The sequence below is a fragment of the Gopherus evgoodei genome, chromosome 23, assembly GCF_007399415.2.
Source record: "Gopherus evgoodei ecotype Sinaloan lineage chromosome 23, rGopEvg1_v1.p, whole genome shotgun sequence".
NCBI classification, from domain to species: Eukaryota; Metazoa; Chordata; order Testudines; family Testudinidae; genus Gopherus; species Gopherus evgoodei.
In genome coordinates this window covers 2,959,830-2,977,992 of record NC_044344.1, presented here as the reverse complement: position 1 = coordinate 2,977,992, position 18,163 = coordinate 2,959,830, and the positions used below count along the sequence as shown (strand labels likewise).

General features: G+C 51.3%; 1 protein-coding gene across 3 annotated transcripts; it reads left to right on the top strand.

Annotated features, from left to right (window-relative positions):
• Nucleotides 1–255: 255 nt before the first annotated feature.
• On the top strand, nucleotides 256–17,571 carry CASC3 (CASC3 exon junction complex subunit). Of its 3 annotated transcripts, none has more exons than XM_030541588.1 (14): nucleotides 256–450; nucleotides 2,607–2,634; nucleotides 3,044–3,081; nucleotides 5,204–5,362; nucleotides 5,456–5,607; nucleotides 6,147–6,323; nucleotides 6,745–7,442; nucleotides 10,551–10,618; nucleotides 10,861–10,975; nucleotides 11,763–11,861; nucleotides 12,956–13,170; nucleotides 14,624–14,746; nucleotides 14,893–14,956; nucleotides 15,753–17,571. In XM_030541588.1, exons 1-13 carry the CDS (start codon nucleotides 256–258, stop codon nucleotides 14,926–14,928), a joined length of 2,103 nt encoding a protein of 700 aa, XP_030397448.1. In that variant the 3' UTR covers nucleotides 14,929–14,956; nucleotides 15,753–17,571. The 3 variants fall into 3 exon arrangements, with proteins under 3 accessions (XP_030397448.1, XP_030397447.1, XP_030397446.1); XM_030541587.1 differs by having other exon boundaries at nucleotides 14,880–14,956; XM_030541586.1 differs by lacking the exon at nucleotides 14,893–14,956.
• The last annotated feature ends 592 nt before the right edge of the window (nucleotides 17,572–18,163 follow it).

Below are 18,163 nucleotides of genomic sequence, written 5' to 3'. Positions count from 1 at the left end.
AACGTGTGATAATATGACGTCATAGCCCCCCCTCCCGCCAGGCGGGGATGGGACCAGCCCCAGATCAGCAACTCCTTGGGGGCGGGGCAGGTACGCTTGCAAAGCATTGTGGGAGCAGCGGAGAGGGCTTCCCGGAAATAGAATTTTGACCCCTCTAGGGAGGGCCCTGAGGCGGGTGCCCCCGCGGTGCATCCTGGGAGCTGTAGTTCGCTCCCCGTCCCGTCGGTCCCTGCGCCCCCCCCCCGACCCTCCAAGATGGCGGACAGGCGGCGGCAGCGGGCCTCCCAGGACAGCGAGGACGAGTCCGACTCGGCCGCCTCCGACAGCGTCGGTTCCCCGGCCGGCGCGGCCCGCTCCGGGTCCCCCGCCTCGCCCCCGCGACCGGCCCGGAGCGTCGCCGGGACCGAGAGCGCGGCCGGGGCCGCCAAGAGCCCGCCGGAGTCCGAGTGTGTGAGTGGGGCGGGGGGGGCCCGGGGCGCGTCGGGACGGGGCTGGGGGGGGCCGGGAATGTGAGCGGGGCCCGGGGCGCGTCGGGACGGGGCTGGGGGGGGCCCGGGGCGCGTCGGGACTGGGCGGGGGGGTGGGGACCCCGGGAATGTGAGCGGGGCCCGGGGCGCGTCGGGACGGGGCTGGGGGGCGGGGACCCCGGGAATGTGAGCGGGGCGGGGGGGCTCTAAACGAGCTGGCGCTGCCTGGGGGGGCCCGGCCCGTTCAGCACCTGGGGGTCTGGCTGGCTGGGGCACTGTGAGCCTGCGCCGCAGAGAGGAAGGGGGCTGGGCAGTGTGGGGATCTGAAATACCCCCCCCTCCCCCGTCCGTCCCCTGGGCTTGTTTCCCCATTTTCAGGGTTTCGCACATCCGGGCTGGGGACAGTCTCTTCCCAGCGTCCTCTCCCGCTTAGTTCGGGGGCGGGCGGGCGGGGCCTTGCTGCTGTAACGCACAAATCGGGCTGACCCCCCCAGGCCGGTCCGGAAGGGGAGGTGCCCGGGGCACGCGAGTGGTGTGAGCGGGTAGCCTGCCTCGAGGGAAGCGGGTTAAATACCCCCTGGGGCATTTCAGCCTAAACACAACCCCAGTGCGGCTTGACCCTGAAGCTCTTTGCCGGCCTTGCCCGGCTCGGCAGGAAGGGTAGATAGATGTCTTCATGTTCTGGTGTTTCTGATCACCCGAGCTGGTGGCAGTGCCATGGGGAAGACGGCTTTGTTTTTACTGAACGTCTTTCCTTGTTTCTCTTTCCACTGTAGCAGTAAAGGTTGTACAGACTCTGTTGCTCACTGATTTAGTGCAGGTGGTCTGGGCCTGGACCTTTAGATTCATAACGCCATCTGGTTGGGCCACTACCCCTTCTCACGAAATTTTACAGCTAGTTAGCAAAGCTTAATGTGATCATGAAGATGGCAGGTCAGCTGATAAATTTACTGCTTGACCCCAAGTAAGACTTCAGAGAAATGTAAAATCATCAGGACTCTTGAAATGGATTCAGTCAGGTAAAATGGTGTTGAGGGAAATTGTGTTAAAATTTAATCTTGTGTTTTTGTAGCTTGTCAGCCGTATGGATACCACTGTGTTTACAACTTTGAGTGATTGTATAGATCTTAGCTGAAAACACTCTTTTCTGCCTTGGCTATATGCCTTCGGTGAACCTAACAATTCTCTCTCTAGTTTCATGTTTCTGACGTGCTTACAGAATTTCTTGTTTGTGTTTGTCATTCTTTTCCTCATCAGCAGGCCAGTAGTATAACTCTTGGGGGTTGTATTTGTTCTGTTCGTCCTCTTTTCCAGTAGATTTTTATGCACGCTTTTAGGATATTGCTCTGCCCACCTGTCAATCTAATTGTTCTTCCTATGCAATTTATAGCCATGTATTATAGTATCTTGTCATTCCGTCAGACCTATTATGCCACGTTCCTATTTTGTTTTCAGGCATGTTCATCGTTCACCTGTTTTTGCTTTTAGGCTTCTCATTAATATATAGACAGTTTTTTATTTTTGATCATGAGCCTATTTTATTAAATTCCTTAGTCTGATACTCTGCTACTTTTCTGGAATTTACCGCTGTGATCTGATCTCCTTTTCCAGTTCAGTCTTAACTTCTGTTCTAGTCTTTACTGCGTACAGAGTAATTTTTATATTTCTGACATGTGTAGCAGATGTGGGTCTGAGTTGAATGCTCCTCAGCCCATGTAGGCTGGGGGAAACCCACTAATTTAAATAATCCCCCAGTAACCTTCTGAGCCAGCAATCTGGTTCCAGTTTTATTAAGGGAGCCCATCATTTCTGTGTAGGCTTCCTCCTCCCCCAAAGATCCATAGTGACTAAACACGCTGTTAACCCCACCTTAGTCTGACTGGCCCTACGCGTGGGACTGGATGCATGTTGTACAGATTCCTGGATCTGTGTGTTCTCCTTGAGTGTTCTGAAATGTAGCTTCCAGGATGGGTCTCTTATGTCTCTCTTTATCATCGATCCCCGTATGTGTCACAGTCACAGGCATCTCACCGGCACTTCTAGACGTCTGTGGGGTCAACCTGATTGGCAAGTGACTGAAATGTTCCTGGTCGCTGCATACCCAGTAATATGTCTGTGTGTTTCTCTGTCTCTCAATAGGAAAGTGAAGATGGCATCGAAGGAGATGGTGAGTAATAAGTATCTTAGGTCTGTTCTGCTTGGAGGAAGAAGTGAGATATGAAAGCATAGAATACATTATCTTTTAAAAATGCATATTCTGAGGCCACTTGGAAAGGCCTGTTGTCTGTCAGCTTCCCCTGCTGCAGTCTGAGTGCCTGTTTTGTTTGTTTCCTCTGAGGCATGTAGCGCTTGCCTAGCTGGAGCATTGGTTCAGCACTGCTTATGCTGGTCAGCTGGGCGATTGAGGGCTGGTTTAATATTAATGCTTAGCACAGCTGTGGTTTGAATGCTTTGTGTCTGTATTCTGGGCTGTTGATGAATGAATCTCTGAGTGTTACAGATCAAAACGAATTCATGTTTGGACAAAGCGCCACTATTGCAGCATTTATGCCAAACGTCTGCTTTCTCTTCTCTAGCTGTTCTGTCGGATTATGAAAGTGCAGAAGACTCCGAGGTGAGTGTATTCTTTATCCTGACACCTAGAATAGCCTTCAGAGCTGCTTTTTCTTGCATCATGTTAGCACAGAAACCAGCTCGTATGTCTTGCTGGGTCCTACTGCCCCTGGCTGGAGAGTTTCCCTTTGTCTCACGGAATGGGATGACAGGCAAGGCTTTGCGTCCAGCCTGTGTGGGTACTTGAGGCTGGCTGTGTTGCGTAAACTGTCAAAGTTAGAAATGGAAAATCCCATGGAGTGATACCAAGTTTGTCCCTCTGGCCAGTGCAGTACTGTAGTAGCATATTATCTTGGAACAGGAAACCAAGGGCAATGGTGGTCAGCACTGGCAATTTTTAAATCCAGATGGGGTGTTTTTCTAAACACTGTGCTCTAAGAATTATTTGGGGGCAGGTCTCTGACCTTTGCTGTCCAGGTCACAGTGGTCCCTTCTGGTCCTGGAATCTGTGAATCTAGCATCTTGTCTAGGCTGCCTTAAGCTGACCGGGTCTCTGGGCCAAGAGCTGCCCTGCCATCAAGCCATACCAGGAGACTTAAACCTAATGTCTGGCTCCTCTGTGAAAGCAAATGGTGCAGATCAGGGGACAGACTTGAAAACGGCAGCAGGAGGTAAAGGAAAGGGGGATTAGAGCTCTTGCTATGTCTTGATTAGCTGTAACTCAGACATAAATATTGAACTTGAAAAGCTTATTCTTTGGCTGAAAGAGGAATACAGCTGCTGAGCTGTGTCCACGAATGTGGCCTGACCAGTCATAGCTCACAAAAGAGAACATTTCTTGTCAGTGATTCCTTCTGTTTGTGTCACTGAGGACAGCCGGCGTGTCCCGTAAGGCAGCCCTGACAGCAGACTGGCCTAGTGCTCCATGGACACTTAGTGTTTGATGATAGGACGAGGAGGTTGAAGGATGTTTTGGGAAGTTTGGTAGTGGCCATGACCACCTGCCAGCTGTGAGACAACCACAGACACTTCTCCCCTGAGGTGTATGGGGTGCTGCATAGCTCAGCAAAACACTTCTGGGGAAAAACACACTCTCAAAATGAGCAGTGGGGGAGATGGGGCCGGGGGGGGAGAGAGGGGCGGGGAGGAGGCTTGCTTAAAGTACCTAGCTGGGCATGTCATTGCTTCTGTGTGTCATTCCCTGCAGTGAATGTTCGGGGGCTGCTGCAGGCTCCAAAGCCAGGTCAGAATGTGGACAGGGAAGTGGGCTCTGAAATCATGAGTTCTTCCCCTCTCTCCGTAGCGTGCCCTTTCTGACTCTTTCAGGAGAAGACTTTTTCTGCAGGGGCCTGCGTTCAAACTGCAGCTAAATCTCTGGAAAATATAGAAATTGGGGCTCCAGGGACCCAATAACCATAGCTCCAGAGCAACTGAACTAACCCCCCTTACACTCCATCACTTTAATGTACTGGGCCTGCTGTGTGAGTTAAGTACAGCTCTTCTTCCACTGTGCCTCAATATAATGCAAACGCTCTGTTTCCAAACATAAACGAAAGGAGCAGCAATTGACATGTGAACACACTGCATGGAAAGAGAAACTAGAGCAGTCGCCTTGTTAATCGTTCAATACTATTTTTAGTGTCGATTCCAGTCAGAGCAAGGCTTGCAGTCTCCCGGAGGGTGAAACGACGTCAGACTCCTGCTAGCAGAGTGTTTGGAGTCAGCCAGCCATGCAGTTCCAGGGAGTTCAGACACCCAGCGGTGGCTGGGACCAGCCCTTCGGTGGGGGGAGGGAGAGAGAGAGTCCATGTGAGCAGCAGAGCCTGGTGGCATGAGCTGTCCCCCTTGGTAGTGTCTCTCACAGTGCTGTACAAATGGCTCCGCGGTGTAGAGATCAGAGGCTCTGGTTGCACTGTGATTTTCTTTGACATTTGCTCTGAATTCTTCTAGAATCTGTGACTGTTGGTGGCCTAGGATTGCTCTGTGGTATATGTGGAGAAAGGAATCAGTCTGGCCTTCCCTTCCTCTGTGTTAAACAGTTGGCCCTCCTTAGCACCGGAGAGAGGTACTGGCTAGGGGTCTGTCCCGAGCTGTGGAGATCTAGGCACGTCGGCCATAACTCACTGGGGAATCTGCTGCTGACACACGTCATCTTGTCCCAGCAATTGGATGTTTGTTTTCAGGCCGAGGAAGGGGAGTACAGCGAGGAGGAAAGCGCAAAGGTGGAGCTGAAGCAGGCGAGTAACAATGCCAGTGAATCCACAGGAAAAGCTGAGAAAGGGGAAGAGAAGCCTGACCCGAAAGGTGCTGTGACTGGCGAGAGACAAAGCGGGGATGGGCAGGTAGATATCTGATGTGTGCTGTGGGGGCCCTGGGGTTGAGGCTGGCTGTACGTGGGAGGGCTGCTGCAGTGGAATGTTCTCTGATTTTGATAGGAGAGCACTGAACCGTCTGAGAATAAAGTTGGGAAAAAGGTCCCCAAGCACTTGGATGATGATGAGGATCGGAAGAACCCTGCGTACATACCCCGCAAAGGGCTCTTCTTTGAACATGATCTCCGAGGACAGGCCCAGGAGGAGGAAGTCAGGTAGGTAAAACTCATGAAACTTCCCTGGCTAAAGAGAGGTTGAGTCCTGAGCCAGCACCTAAAACATCCCGGCTCTTGGCTTCTGTGTTAAATACGTGGCAGACTGGGAGATTTTCTAAGACTTGTGAGACATGGCCATGTGGTGGCCCAGTTGCCTAGTGGTGGTGTTCTGCCAGGACTGGCTTTGGTTCCACATGCTTCTAAGGCAGCAGAGACGGGTAATGCTACAGAAGCCTGAGCTGAGCCTCCTGCTGCTGAACCGTGACCCTTTTGCTGATGTAAAGGAGTGCTGGTGGCATATTGCCAAGAAAACCCTCTCTCCCTCCCCAAGCTAGCAGGGCAGTGACTGTCTGAGCCCTGAAAGTCTGTGAATGGCATTGGGGAAGGGGAGATGTTCCACAATCTCCCATGCACACCCCTTCCTAGAAATAAGCAGCCTTTGTTTGCATTCTGTACTGTCTGGAACGTCCATGCCCATTCCACCCACGTATCCTTGGCTTTGCAAAGACCTGTTTGGTCTCTCCGTATTCCTGCTCCAGGCCGAAGGGTCGCCAGCGAAAGCTTTGGAAAGATGAGGGCCGCTGGGAACACGACAAATTCCGGGAAGATGAGCAAGCCCCCAAAAGCAGGCAGGAGCTGATTGCGCTCTACGGCTATGACATCAGGTCGGCTCACAATCCCGACGACATCAAGCCGAGAAGGATGCGGAAACCACGGTGAGTAGCCAAGGCCGTAGGGAATCCAATCAGAAGGCCCCTCGTGTACTGGGGAGAAAGATCAGCCTTCTTGCAGCCACCGAGATGTTGAGCATCAAACTGGGATGGACTTGAAGGCGAGGGTTGGGCAAAGAACTAATGGGTGCATGATGTTCTGCTGCATCCATGTCAGATTGAGACTCAGGCTCCTGGGGTATCCGGGCATCTGGGTGCTGCTTCTTGGGGAGAGGGATGCCTTGGCGCTGTGGGGATTCTCTTATTACTAAGGAGTGGAAGCATTGGGCTCTGGAGCAAGCCAGCTCCAGGATGGGCAGGTAGAACAGGTGTATTGTCTTTGGGAAAGGATCTTAAGGGGTGAAACAAACCTTAAAGGGTCTGTTTCTGATCCTTGGCATTCCCCGCCCCTGCTCCCCCCCTTAAGGTTTGGGAGCCCTCCGCAGCGAGAGCCGAACTGGGCCAACGAGAGGCAAAACAAGGCTCCAAGACCCCAGGGCTCTGATAGTGATCCGCTGCCGACACGAACCTTCATCAGCCGGAACTCCACAGGCATGGGTAGGATGCCTCCTGCCAGGAACTTTCCAAGGATGGGTGGCTACAAAGAGAACCGTCCAAGCTACCGAGCTGTGGAGGCAAACAGCCAGCACCTCTCTCGAACGGGTGAGCCGGCTAAACACGAGAGCAGTTACCGGGGAAGGCGTGTTGAACAAGCCCCGGAGAGAGACCCCTCACCTGAAGCTGAGATTGCACATCTTCACAGCAGTCCTGTCAAGAAGGAAGAGGTCATTTTGGAAAGCCAGACCCCAAGTGCAGACTCTGTACAGCCACCACCAGATCGACCCATCGAAAAGAAATCCTACTCCCGGGCAAGGAGGACCCGGACTAAAGCTGGCGATGCAGGAAAGCTGGCAGATGAAGTGCCGCCTCCAGAAGGCTTGACGCCTGTGACTCCGAAACCAGTGCAGGTCGTGACGCCCCCTCCGCCTGCAAAGGCCGGTAGTTGGGAGACACCAGTAGAATCCAGCATGGATGGACTCGAACAAGACATGACTCAGTTGAATCTAACTGAGCAGACCTGGACCCAAGGACAGCCTCCGTTCATACAGCCTCGGGAACTTCGGGGTAAGTGCCACGGGCCATTGCGTTTTCATTGGTTTTCCCCACTGAGTGCAGCACGACTGCTGTGCCAATAAAGGTCTGGCAGCTTAATTGTCGAAGCATTAGTGCCAGAGCACCTAGCTTGCTGGAATTGCAGGCTCCGAGCTCAGGGGTAGGTATGGTGAGTTCCATTCAGTTTACTCTTGCATGGAGTAGAGTGCTTTAAATTGGAGCCTGCCTGCTTTCCATGGATATGGGTCCCATGGCCCTTTGCAGAAGAATAAGAATTTACATTGTTGTATTTGACAAGAATTACCCCACACTCCCAGCTGTTAGGCAGATTGCTGGCTCTCCTCAACCTCAAAAGCTGCATCTCACTGGTTCCTGTCTGCAGACATCGGTTGGTTTGCTGCTGATACTAACTTACTTGGTTTAATAACAGAAGGATTGTGAAACTGCACATTGACTGAAGGACGGACTGAATGACATGATGGTGAGGGAAATTAATGCATGTAAATACAAACGTAAACTTCTTGTAGGAGCTGAAGGGCTCTGAATGTGCAGCATCTTTTGAGAGGAACTAGGGAAAGACTTGTGCATCCTTTCGGACATCTGCCCAGTACAAAGCTGCTATTAGCAGTGGGATGGTTGAGTGGATTAAGCAAACGACATGTGGAATGTTGACGCTCTCCTTGGGAGTACTATGTTCCAATATTAGCTGCCTCCCCGTAGATAGGAGTGGAGATTGAAATGGTCCCAAAAAAGTGTTTGGAGAGAGCTGGTCAGGACTCGTGTAATGGCAAGAGATTCCCATCCCAGCCCTCCAAAAAGAGGGTTACTTAGCCTGGGATTAGTAACGGGAAATAGGTGGAGTAATTTAGGGCTGGGGAGAGTATGATAAGAACGGATCATTCCCTCTTTTGCCATGTCTCATGTTGTGAGAACAAGGGGATACTCGGTACATCTGGGACAAACAGAAGGAAATTTCCTCCTTTCATGTACAGCATCCATACTTAGCTCCGTATAGCCTGGTACCGGGTTTGGCTACTGCCAGACTAAATGGACCAGTGGTCTGGCTGGGAATGGCAAATCCTCCGTTCTTAGGCACTGAGCTTAGGTGCTAGGCAGTTTCTCCTGCTCCCTGGAGTGGAATTTGGCAGGATTGAAGCAAGGGCGGCCCTGGCTTGTCTACCCAGGAAAGTTAGACCAGTGTAAGTGAACATGGGACTTTACATTGGATACAGTCAAAGCTGCAGAAGTCATTTTGTGGACACACTCATGCGGTTGAAGGGTGGCCTTGTTTTGCTTTAGTTTACGTTTCCAGGGAAGGGGTTTAAACTAAACCAAAAAAAGCCATTTGTACTGGAATAAGAAGTGTCTGTATGGGTTTTTATCCCAGTATAATTATACCAGCACAACTGGTCATACTCATACCACGTGATCAGTGAGGCTTGTATGTATCTGGATAATTCCTTTCCTTTCGAGGCCACTTTACTTCTAAATAAGAGCATCCACGCCAGAGTTTAATGTGGTTTAACTACTGCGCTTCCATTCACACTTTTAATTCGGATTAACTTTCCCAAGCATCCCCTTGTAGCAAGCCTTTCCTGCAGCCTCACACCTCCTGGGGGCGATGGCAGGAGTTAGTTTTTAGGAGGAATGTGGGTAGGTGAACAGGTTTGGGGAGGCGTTCCCCACGCAAACGTACATTAACAATGTAACCAGTGCCTGTGCATGCCTGATCATTGCCTTGTGTTGGACGTTGCTCCGATCAGTTTCTGACTGTCACGGGTGGCCAGCCCCAGTAAGTGAAGCAAATCCAGCTGCCCTGTGCCAGACTAGGTGCTCCCAGTTTAGCCAGGTGAGATGGCAGGACAACATAAGAGGCTATGAAGGGTCTGGGAGAATCTGAGAGGGAGGCCCCAGTAATTCAGGGCAGCCTGGTTTAGTCAGGAAGAGCAGCCGGTGAGAGCGGGCAGAGCCTGGGGGGCTGGAGAAAGTAGCAGGGGCCAGAGCCAGACAGGGCTGAAGGCAGGAAGAGCAGCAGAGGGAGTTGCCTATGAAAGTCTAAGCCAGAGAGCTGAAGCCGAGGGCTGACAGCAGAGGGGCTGGGGGCATGAGGGATGCCCCCTGGGCGAGGCTGATCTCCAGCAGAGAGGCAGTCGGGGTTCCTGCTGGGAGGAGCAGGGGTGGATGTCCTGGCAGAGGGACAGAGGAGGACTGAGACGGAGTCCCAGGGTGATGGAAGATGCTGGAATGTGTTGTGGAATGGCACAGAGGATATGTGATTAAGGACTCCTTGCAATGGGGTTATAAATGGACTATTGGGACTTGGGATTGGACAATTTACTCGATGGTTTTCATAATAAACCGGCTCCCAGGAAGGACCTTATTGAAGCAGGGGAGGCTGAAGTGGAGTCCTTGGGTTACTTAAGGAGGGAAACTGAGGCAAGTGCACTTGTGGTGTGGCCTGCCGCGTGAGGACACTCTTGGGAAGGGACTGGGGGGGGGGGGGCAGGTTTACCCTATGACACTGAGATTGAGATTTTAGATGTAGTCAGAGTTCAAGGCCAGAAGGGACCTCCCAATCTTCTAGTCTGACATCCTGTCACAGGCCACCGACCACTGCACCTGCACGCTAACCCCAGCCAATGACATGAGATCCAAATATGCCAACCCTCAGGAGACTAGATTATTATGTGCCACAGACAGAGAATAGGGGGACTGAGGCCCCTTCAGTGACTGGGAAATGAGACACCCTCCTGGCAAGTGACCTGCATGCTGCAGAGGAAGGTGAAAACCCCCTAGGTCACTGCCCACAGCCACAGAGCCAATCACACATTGATCAAATAATTGTCGGCGTCCCTTTGTGCTCAGTACTGAAATGCATAAAACCTTTGTGTCTGATACTTATTGCATCATCAAAGTTCCTTATGACATAGACATTTTCACTGAAATTTGCAAGGCATATGTTGGTATTCACACTGCAGTAACTACTCTAAAACAGTGACATTTTCTGTACTGCATTTCATAAAGTGGGCAGATGATGTCTAGCGACGTCTCTGACACACAAGATTGCTCATTGTTAAAGACAAGTGTAAGACTTAATAACCAGCCTGTCTCTTTTCCTAGGTATTCCTAATCATATGCACATGGGAACTGGACCACCACCACCTCAGTTCAACAGGATGGAGGAAATGGTAAAACGGGGGATATTGTGTGGGGTGTAACTTTTCTTTTTAGTCATTTTAAGTCAAAGTGTTGATTTGGTTCTGTGCTTTAATGATTCGAACTTGGCTGTGGCACACCAGCATTTGTCATTTTGTTTTTTTAAGCCAAGTGTAGGTTTCCAGGCAGGTTGGGTGGGTAACGCTGGTCAGAGCCTGGAGAAATTCCTCTTTGTAACTCTCTGTAGCTCACAGATGCCTTTGAACTCTTCCAGGGAGTCCAGGGTGGCCGTGCAAAGCGTTACTCATCCCAGCGTCAGCGGCCACCAGTTCCAGAGCCTGCTCCGCCCATGCACATCAGCATCATGGAAGGGCACTATTATGATCCATGTGAGTGACCCCTGCAGCTCTCATTTCTCTTCTCAATTCTTTAGCACACTCAGAAATGAGCTTTCAGTGCAGGAGTGGGTGGGGTTCCTTCCCAGCTGCATAAGAAGCTGCTCCATCAGTGGGAAGGGCAATGTGGTATTTTGGTGCAGACATAAAACCAAGTTAATTATTGGGAGCTTTTCATCAGTGCCTCAAGAGACCCTTCCTCTTGAACAGGACATGGCAGCTAGTTAGAGATCCAATACAGAGATGGTTAAAATTTCAAAGCTTAGTATGAAATGCTTTCCTGAAATCCTTCTTAAATGTCCATGACAACCGAGTTTTCTGGATTTAATCCCTGCCCTGGTTTGTAAAGCACCTACCGACGCTACCTGTATCATTGTGTGATCGTCTGCAGCTTTGGAAACTCAGATGATGTTCTAGATCAGGAGAAGCGGAAATTGAAACTTGGTAGAAATAATTGTTTCATTGACATTTTATGAGGGAGAGATTGGGGAGTAAATGAGATGTTGAAAATCAGTCTAGGTGTTCAGAGCGTTAAAGGAGGAAGCTGTGTAAGTGGGGTGTGTTCCATTACAGGTAGGAGATAGCTGGGAGCTCTCCCTCTGGTGGAATCCTGTCGGGCATGTGAGCCCGTTGCTGGGTGGCACATGCAGTTGGCGGTGTTTCTAATATAACTGCGCTCAAACACTGCGGCTCTCTTTGACTTCTGTAATCAACGTGACTCTCGTTACAGCAGAATAAGCTAAATAGCTTTTATTTCCTCGCAAACCGTTTTCTCTTGCAGTACAATTCCAGGGACCAATCTACACACACAGCGAGAATCCTGCCCCATTGCCCCCCCAGGGTATGATTGTACAGCCAGAAATGCACCTCCCACATCCAGGTGAGCCACTGTCTCCCACCTCCCTGCCCTCGCAAGCAAACTTGCTAACCTTGCATTTGAGGAAGGTCCTGTCTGAGCACAGGCCTGGGAATCAAGGACTCTCCTGTGTTGTAATCCAGCTCTGATGTAGATTCCCTCTGGCCTGGGCCAGGCATTTAACTCCTGTTTCCCTATCTGTAAAATGAGGCATACTCACCTACCAGCTCGTAGCTAAACCAGTGGGCATCCACGTTGCATGTTGATAATGGAAAGCGCTGTGTGAAACGTTGTTGACCTGTTTGTCTGAAATCGAAGGCCCCTCCGTTTCATAGCCATTTATGGCAGCATCTCTGAACATCGAGATGAAGGCTGACAAAGGGATGTATCCATTTCTTAGGTGTTGTAAGCAAATCTTCCTCCCTCCCATGGTGCTGCCATGAATAAGTGACATGATCTTTGTTAAATGTCATATATGCCCATGTAAATATGTGGTGCTAACCGCTGCATCTCCTTTGCTTATGGCCAGTGCAGGTCCAAGCCCTCTTGAGAGTGCCTTGGAAGCTTCTGGGTAGAGCATTGCTGGTTTTGTGCAGAATAGTTGGCTGAGTCACGTCCCTGTCTTAATGGAAAGCTTGAAGCAGCCTGCCCCCCTCCTCCTGGATGGTGACACTTGGCAGCTTCCCTGACCCAGCAGCTATTAGATACGAATGATCTCAGAAATCAGGGAGGCAGCGCGTCTCTTAGACTTGCCCCAAAGGCTAATGTGGGATTGTTCCCCCATAGTAAGTAACTTACTGGTACACTGTCCAGTCCGTTTGAATATGATCCACATGTTGGAAGCCTCGCCACTTCCTTGGGAAACTGGAGGCCACTGTCAGCCTTCTGCTATTTGTGTGTGAACTTTCCTGTCATAAACAGTGCAGGAGTTAGTCGGTCATGATCGCATGCCAAGAAGGCTTTCACAAAGTGCTCTTGTTCTATAAACCCTCCTTATTAAGCTAGTGAAGGTCAGAGCAAGGCTAACGCAGAGATGCTAATTCACAATCCCAGCCGTTTCCGAGGATGCTCTGGTTTGAGGTGACTTACATATGGATTTATTTTGTTTCGCTTCCTAGGTTTACATCCACACCAGACACCGGCACCTTTGGCCAACCCTGGCTTATATCCTCCACCAGTCTCCATGCCTCCTGGGCAACCGCCCCCGCAGCAGCTGCTCGCACCCACCTATTTCTCCCCTCCTGGAGTCATGAATTTTGGGAATCCCAGCTACCCCTATCCCCCAGGAGCACTCCCACCACCACCTCCTCCCCATCTGTATCCCAACACACAGGTGAGCTGGCTAAAGCAGGCTTCGGTTGCCTTGAGCAGGAGTTCTTTAAGCTTGGAGCGATGGGATCCTATCCTGGATGGGTCCATATATTGTATGTCCTTTGAGACAGCGTGTGGTAGCAGCTGGTTCCCTTGCTATGTGGGATTACTCCCTAGAGGAGGCAACGCACTAGGTTATTAAAACAGACTTTAAGACTAAATCTTAGTAAAGAGCATGAATGAGGAAAACATCTTGCTTCCTACTCAATCTGGGGAACAGAAGAAGCCAGAGCCGACCTCCCTGGTTCACCCACACTGGGACTGGACTTTGAATTTTAATTATAAACTCCCTGATGGCATGTGGCGGTTGTGTTGTTTGGGCCACGAATTTAAATTCTCTACCAGGGCAAGAGAACTAGGAAAGTGAAGCTGCCTAGAAGCACGTTAACTGGATGGGTCTGTTCATGCACCAAGCTAAGCCAGGCACAGAGAATTACTGGGTTCTCTTTTAGAGTCTACTTCCTTTTTGTTTGTCAGACCAAGACAGCAGGCTGGGCACAGCCTGGTGTTTGTGATCTCAGCAGGGTGTGAGCCCAAAGGCCACTTTTGGGCCAGGAAAATCCCCTGTGGCATCTCAGTCCCACAGGGTTGGGAAAGGTTCTTGTGTGCACGGCTGGAAGCCAGGTGGGGTCTCTCTCTTACCTGCCAGGCCTGTACATCCACTGGCTCAAATCCTGTAGCCATACAGCGTTTGTCTCGCTGGAGGTCCTCGCTTTCTGGGGGCGTGTGCACTTTTTCAGGGCATCCTGCTAGTGGCTGGAGTTGTGGCAGGTCAGAAACTCCCATCACTGAAGCTGTCTTGCAGATAGCACAAGGGTGACACTCAGCGGCAAGACAAAAGAGGTGCAGTTTCTTAACCCAACCTCAACAGTTCTGACCTTTCCCTTCTCTGCTGGCCTAGCTGAAGAGAGCGTGAGCGGGAGTAAGCACAGGACCCCTGCGCTCCTGGACGTGATCCGGGTGTGATGGGGAATTACCAGCCACCTTGAGCGCAGACCAGTTGCTAATTCAAAGTGGGAACATTACATGGCCTATGCAAAACCTGTGCCGGGCGTAATGAGCCCATCTGACCTTACCGTCTAGGAATCTAACTAGCTTAGCTGTAGAGTGACCCAGTCAGAGAACCGACCCTGGCAGCAGGGCCTTTGCCAGGGATCCCGGGCAGGCTGACAGCTGGAGGAGCCCACTCCACTGAGTGTTTTCAGGTGTTTGCAGACAAAGCTTGGCAACTGCATTGCGCAGCGCACCATGAGCCCTAGCCGGCGCTGCTCCCCTCTGGCTCTAGAGGACTTCTTTTTTAAAGCTGGTTTGCACTCTAAAGAAAGCCAGGCTGAACCCTGCCAACGCCTGGGCAGCTGCAGCTTCGCATCCCGTGTTAGGAAGAACTAACCCTTTCCGTTCTTTGGGGGATCCAGGCCCAGGCCCAGGTGTACGGAGGAGTCACCTACTACAACACTGTCCAGCAGCAAGTACAGCCGAAACCTTCACCACCACGAAGAACATCCCAGCCCGTCACTATCAAGCCGCCGCCTCCCGAGGTATTGACCTCTCTGCCGTGCGCTGCTGTGGGAGCCGTTTTCCCAGTGGCCTGTGATGTGTCCCCCTCCCCGTCCCCCTTGTTTTCAAGAAAATCTTCAACTGTCTAACCTTTTGACGTGTCCCAAACTCCAGCTTCTCGTTGCAGGTTGTAAGCAGGGCTCCAGTTAATTTGAGTTTCTAAATACTTTAAATCTAAACCCACATACAAAGTAAGTCCCAAGTTGACTCTTGGTTTCCTTTTTGTTTAGAGAAAAAGATACTTGAAAAATCCAGTTCTGACTTAGGAAATTGTGATTTCTCGAGAAAAATAAATGCTCATGCCTTGACCACGTAGAGGCTTAAGGGGCAGGTTTAAAGTCTGTACAGAGACAATGAGAATCAGTTCTCTGCTGAGTACCATTTCCCCTCTCCAGTGCTATGCACTTGTGTGTTTTGGTGTTCTCGTAAATATCAGCCAGTCACCGTAAGAGTTTAGTGAGCTTTGGTCACAGTGTGCACAGAACCACATGCTGCTCAGGATCACTGTCCCTGCGTCAGGAGGAGGAGGCAGCATGCGCTAGACCAAGGGGCTGGGAGTCAAGACTCCCGGGATTGATTCCTGGCTCTGCCACTAACTCACTATGTGACCTTGGGCCTTAGTTTCTCCCATCCATAAAATGGGAAGAATGTTCACCTTTGTACAGTGCTTTGAGATCCTCTGATAAAAGGTGCTGCCGAGATGCCTGGCTTTAACTAGTAACCGTGGGGAAATCTCAGGCCCCAACTCCTCACTGGCCTATTTAACTTACCCACTGTGCAGACAAAGTTTGCTTTGAAGCGAGATCCGGGAGGTTGAATCTGGTGGTGCAGCCGAGACAAAGGGCGGTGGGAGGACTGTGGCTGCTTTCTAGTGCACTGGTGTGGGGAACGTTTGGCCCACCTAGGCAATAGACGTAACCCTGTGCAGAGAGCGTGTGAATGGTGTGAGGCGCGCACTAACCCTGTGGCTTGCATCTTCCCCTCCAGGGCAGCACAAGTGAAAAATCGAAGGAACGGAGCAATACGTAGGGACACCCGCCTCAGAAGTTCCCGCACCAGAATCGGCACCGCCAGCAAGCAGGAAGCTCTGACTCCGAGAAGTCCCCTTCTCCGTGCTTGGGTGAGGCCAGCAGGCGCCCACCTGTAGCACGCTGCCACAGCAGTATTGTGCCCAGGGCCGGGCACCCTTCCCTCTTAGGTGTTTAGTGGGGCTCTCCTGCAAACCACCTCTCTCCCCGCTGCCCCCGTTCACTGGGTCATGGAAGGTGTTGAAATACTAAACACAAGGGTTGCTCCCTTGTTACAAGTTCTCGTGATTCTCTTCCCCCCGTTATTAAATGTTTGCCCTTTTCCCATTGTAGCATATTGAATGAAGCTGGCTTGGTTCTGTCCTAGTTTTTTGTTTTAAAGATGAACTGGCCCTTTCTGTTAAGCTGGGTATAGGAGTCTCTGTTGGTCGGGTAGCCAGGAATGTAACCACCTCCCCAAGGAAATGTCTGATGTTACTTTGTTTCTTCAGCTCTGAAATTAGCAAGTTTATTTCTGACATTGTTTAAGCTTAGGTGTCTGGGAAAGGGCCGCTGGGTGTTAGCAGCCTGACAGGAATGCGCTGGCCGTGCAGTCACCACTTAATTTAGAAGCTCCTCCTCTTTCTCTCTGGAGCAAGCCCTGCTGGTAACTGTGTTGTGGGCAGTCTCTGTCGTCCATGTGTGCAAACTCTCAACCTGCAACAGACCGAGACAGGGCAAAGTCCTGTCTCAGCTGCCCCACCAGTGCACGCTGCATCCAGCGAAGGCAGAGTTCCTGCTGCCTGGGGACTCTCCACTGAATGGGACCCAAAGAGGAGCATGAGGCTCTCCAGCATGCCCTTGGGGTTCTGAAGAGCTGGCCTCTTGCTTGCAGGCTGCTTTTCCCTCAGCCTCATTCCTGGGCAAACCGGCTTGGCGGGATAAGCCCGTGTACAGTTTGTACCCAGCGCTTGGGTGTTGCTTCTGTGTAAATGGAAGGTGATGCAACCAGCCTTAACACGTCCACTTCCAAGGACGAGGCTGCTCAGTCTGATCCCCCAGGAGGAACACTTGCTGCACACGTACCATAACTTAAACGGGTTCCTCCCCCTGTCTCTGAAACAGCAGAATAGCCTTGATCCCTGGTTTAGGAGTCGGAAGCCTGGCCCTGCAGCACTGTGGTTGCTGGAGCAGCCTGGCTTGCTCACGCTGCAGTGATCTGCTGTCTCATCAGTGCAGTGTAGGTCCTGCAGGGATCACAGCACCGCTTCCAGCTACCCTTGGCCTTGGCCTCTCAGCTGTTTGCAAATTGCGTTAGGGGAACTTGGCCCAAGGTTTCTAATTCAGCCCTGGACGCGTTGGGGCAGCGTGCATGCATCTGAGTCGTTCAGCAGGTTACTAAAAAGCAAGCGGTGTCTCGGCCTGTGAATTCCCAGCCATGGGGAGAGGGGGGAAGAGCCCCCACCTGCCTGTTTCTGGTTGAGATCTTTTCACGCAGATGTGGCTTTCGAACTGAAGTACTTTTTTGTTGGTGTTTAATTTAACAACCTTTTGTACTTAGTTGAAATTAACTCAAATGGCATTTTTAAAAAATCCTTTGTTTAAACTGTAACCATTTCTCTGCCTTATGCTGAAATGTGTCGTTTAACATATCGGTCGCAGGACTGACTTTCTAGACCTAACAACACTGTGATGGCCTTTTTGTTTTGTTTTTCTTCCTGTTCTTTTGGCGTGCACACGTGTAACCGACATTGTAATGACTTGGTGGAGACGACAATACATCTTAAAAAGTAACTGATGCTCTGGCTCTGTCTTTCGTGCTGCTTAAAGGTGGTCTCGGCAATCAGCTTGCCAGGAGACCTGGTATTGAGCTGTCGTCGTCTGGAAGGGTGGATGTCCCCTTTGCCATACAACGGCAGAAACGCTTGGAAAACAAGAGTATCAGAACCACCCTGATTTTTGCCTCCCCAGGCTTCTAGCACTGCTGGAAAACCGAATCCCTTTCTTCCCACTTGGCGACGCTCCCCACGTGCTCCTCTCCATGCTGACTCAGTGCCATTTTTAATCATGCAGCCACTGCCCTCTCCCTCCAGAATTTGAGCCCTCATGCCCTCTGCTCCCTGCATGAACGATCAGCAGAAGAAAACACGTAGCTTCCCACCGTGGCAGGTTTGTTACATCCAGGGGGCTACAAAACAAGACTGTTCAGAGTGCGGCAGAACAGCTGCTCCGTAGGTGGTGCTGAGCAGGGGCCTTGCACAGCGCTCGGCAGGAGTGTAATGACCCTGCATCCTGCGCTGGGCTTCAGCAGAGCATTGCAAGGCGGGCTGGCCAGCACGCCAGTGGGGCCAGGCTTCCGCTGGTGTCTGGGATAATTGTTAAAGAATCTGT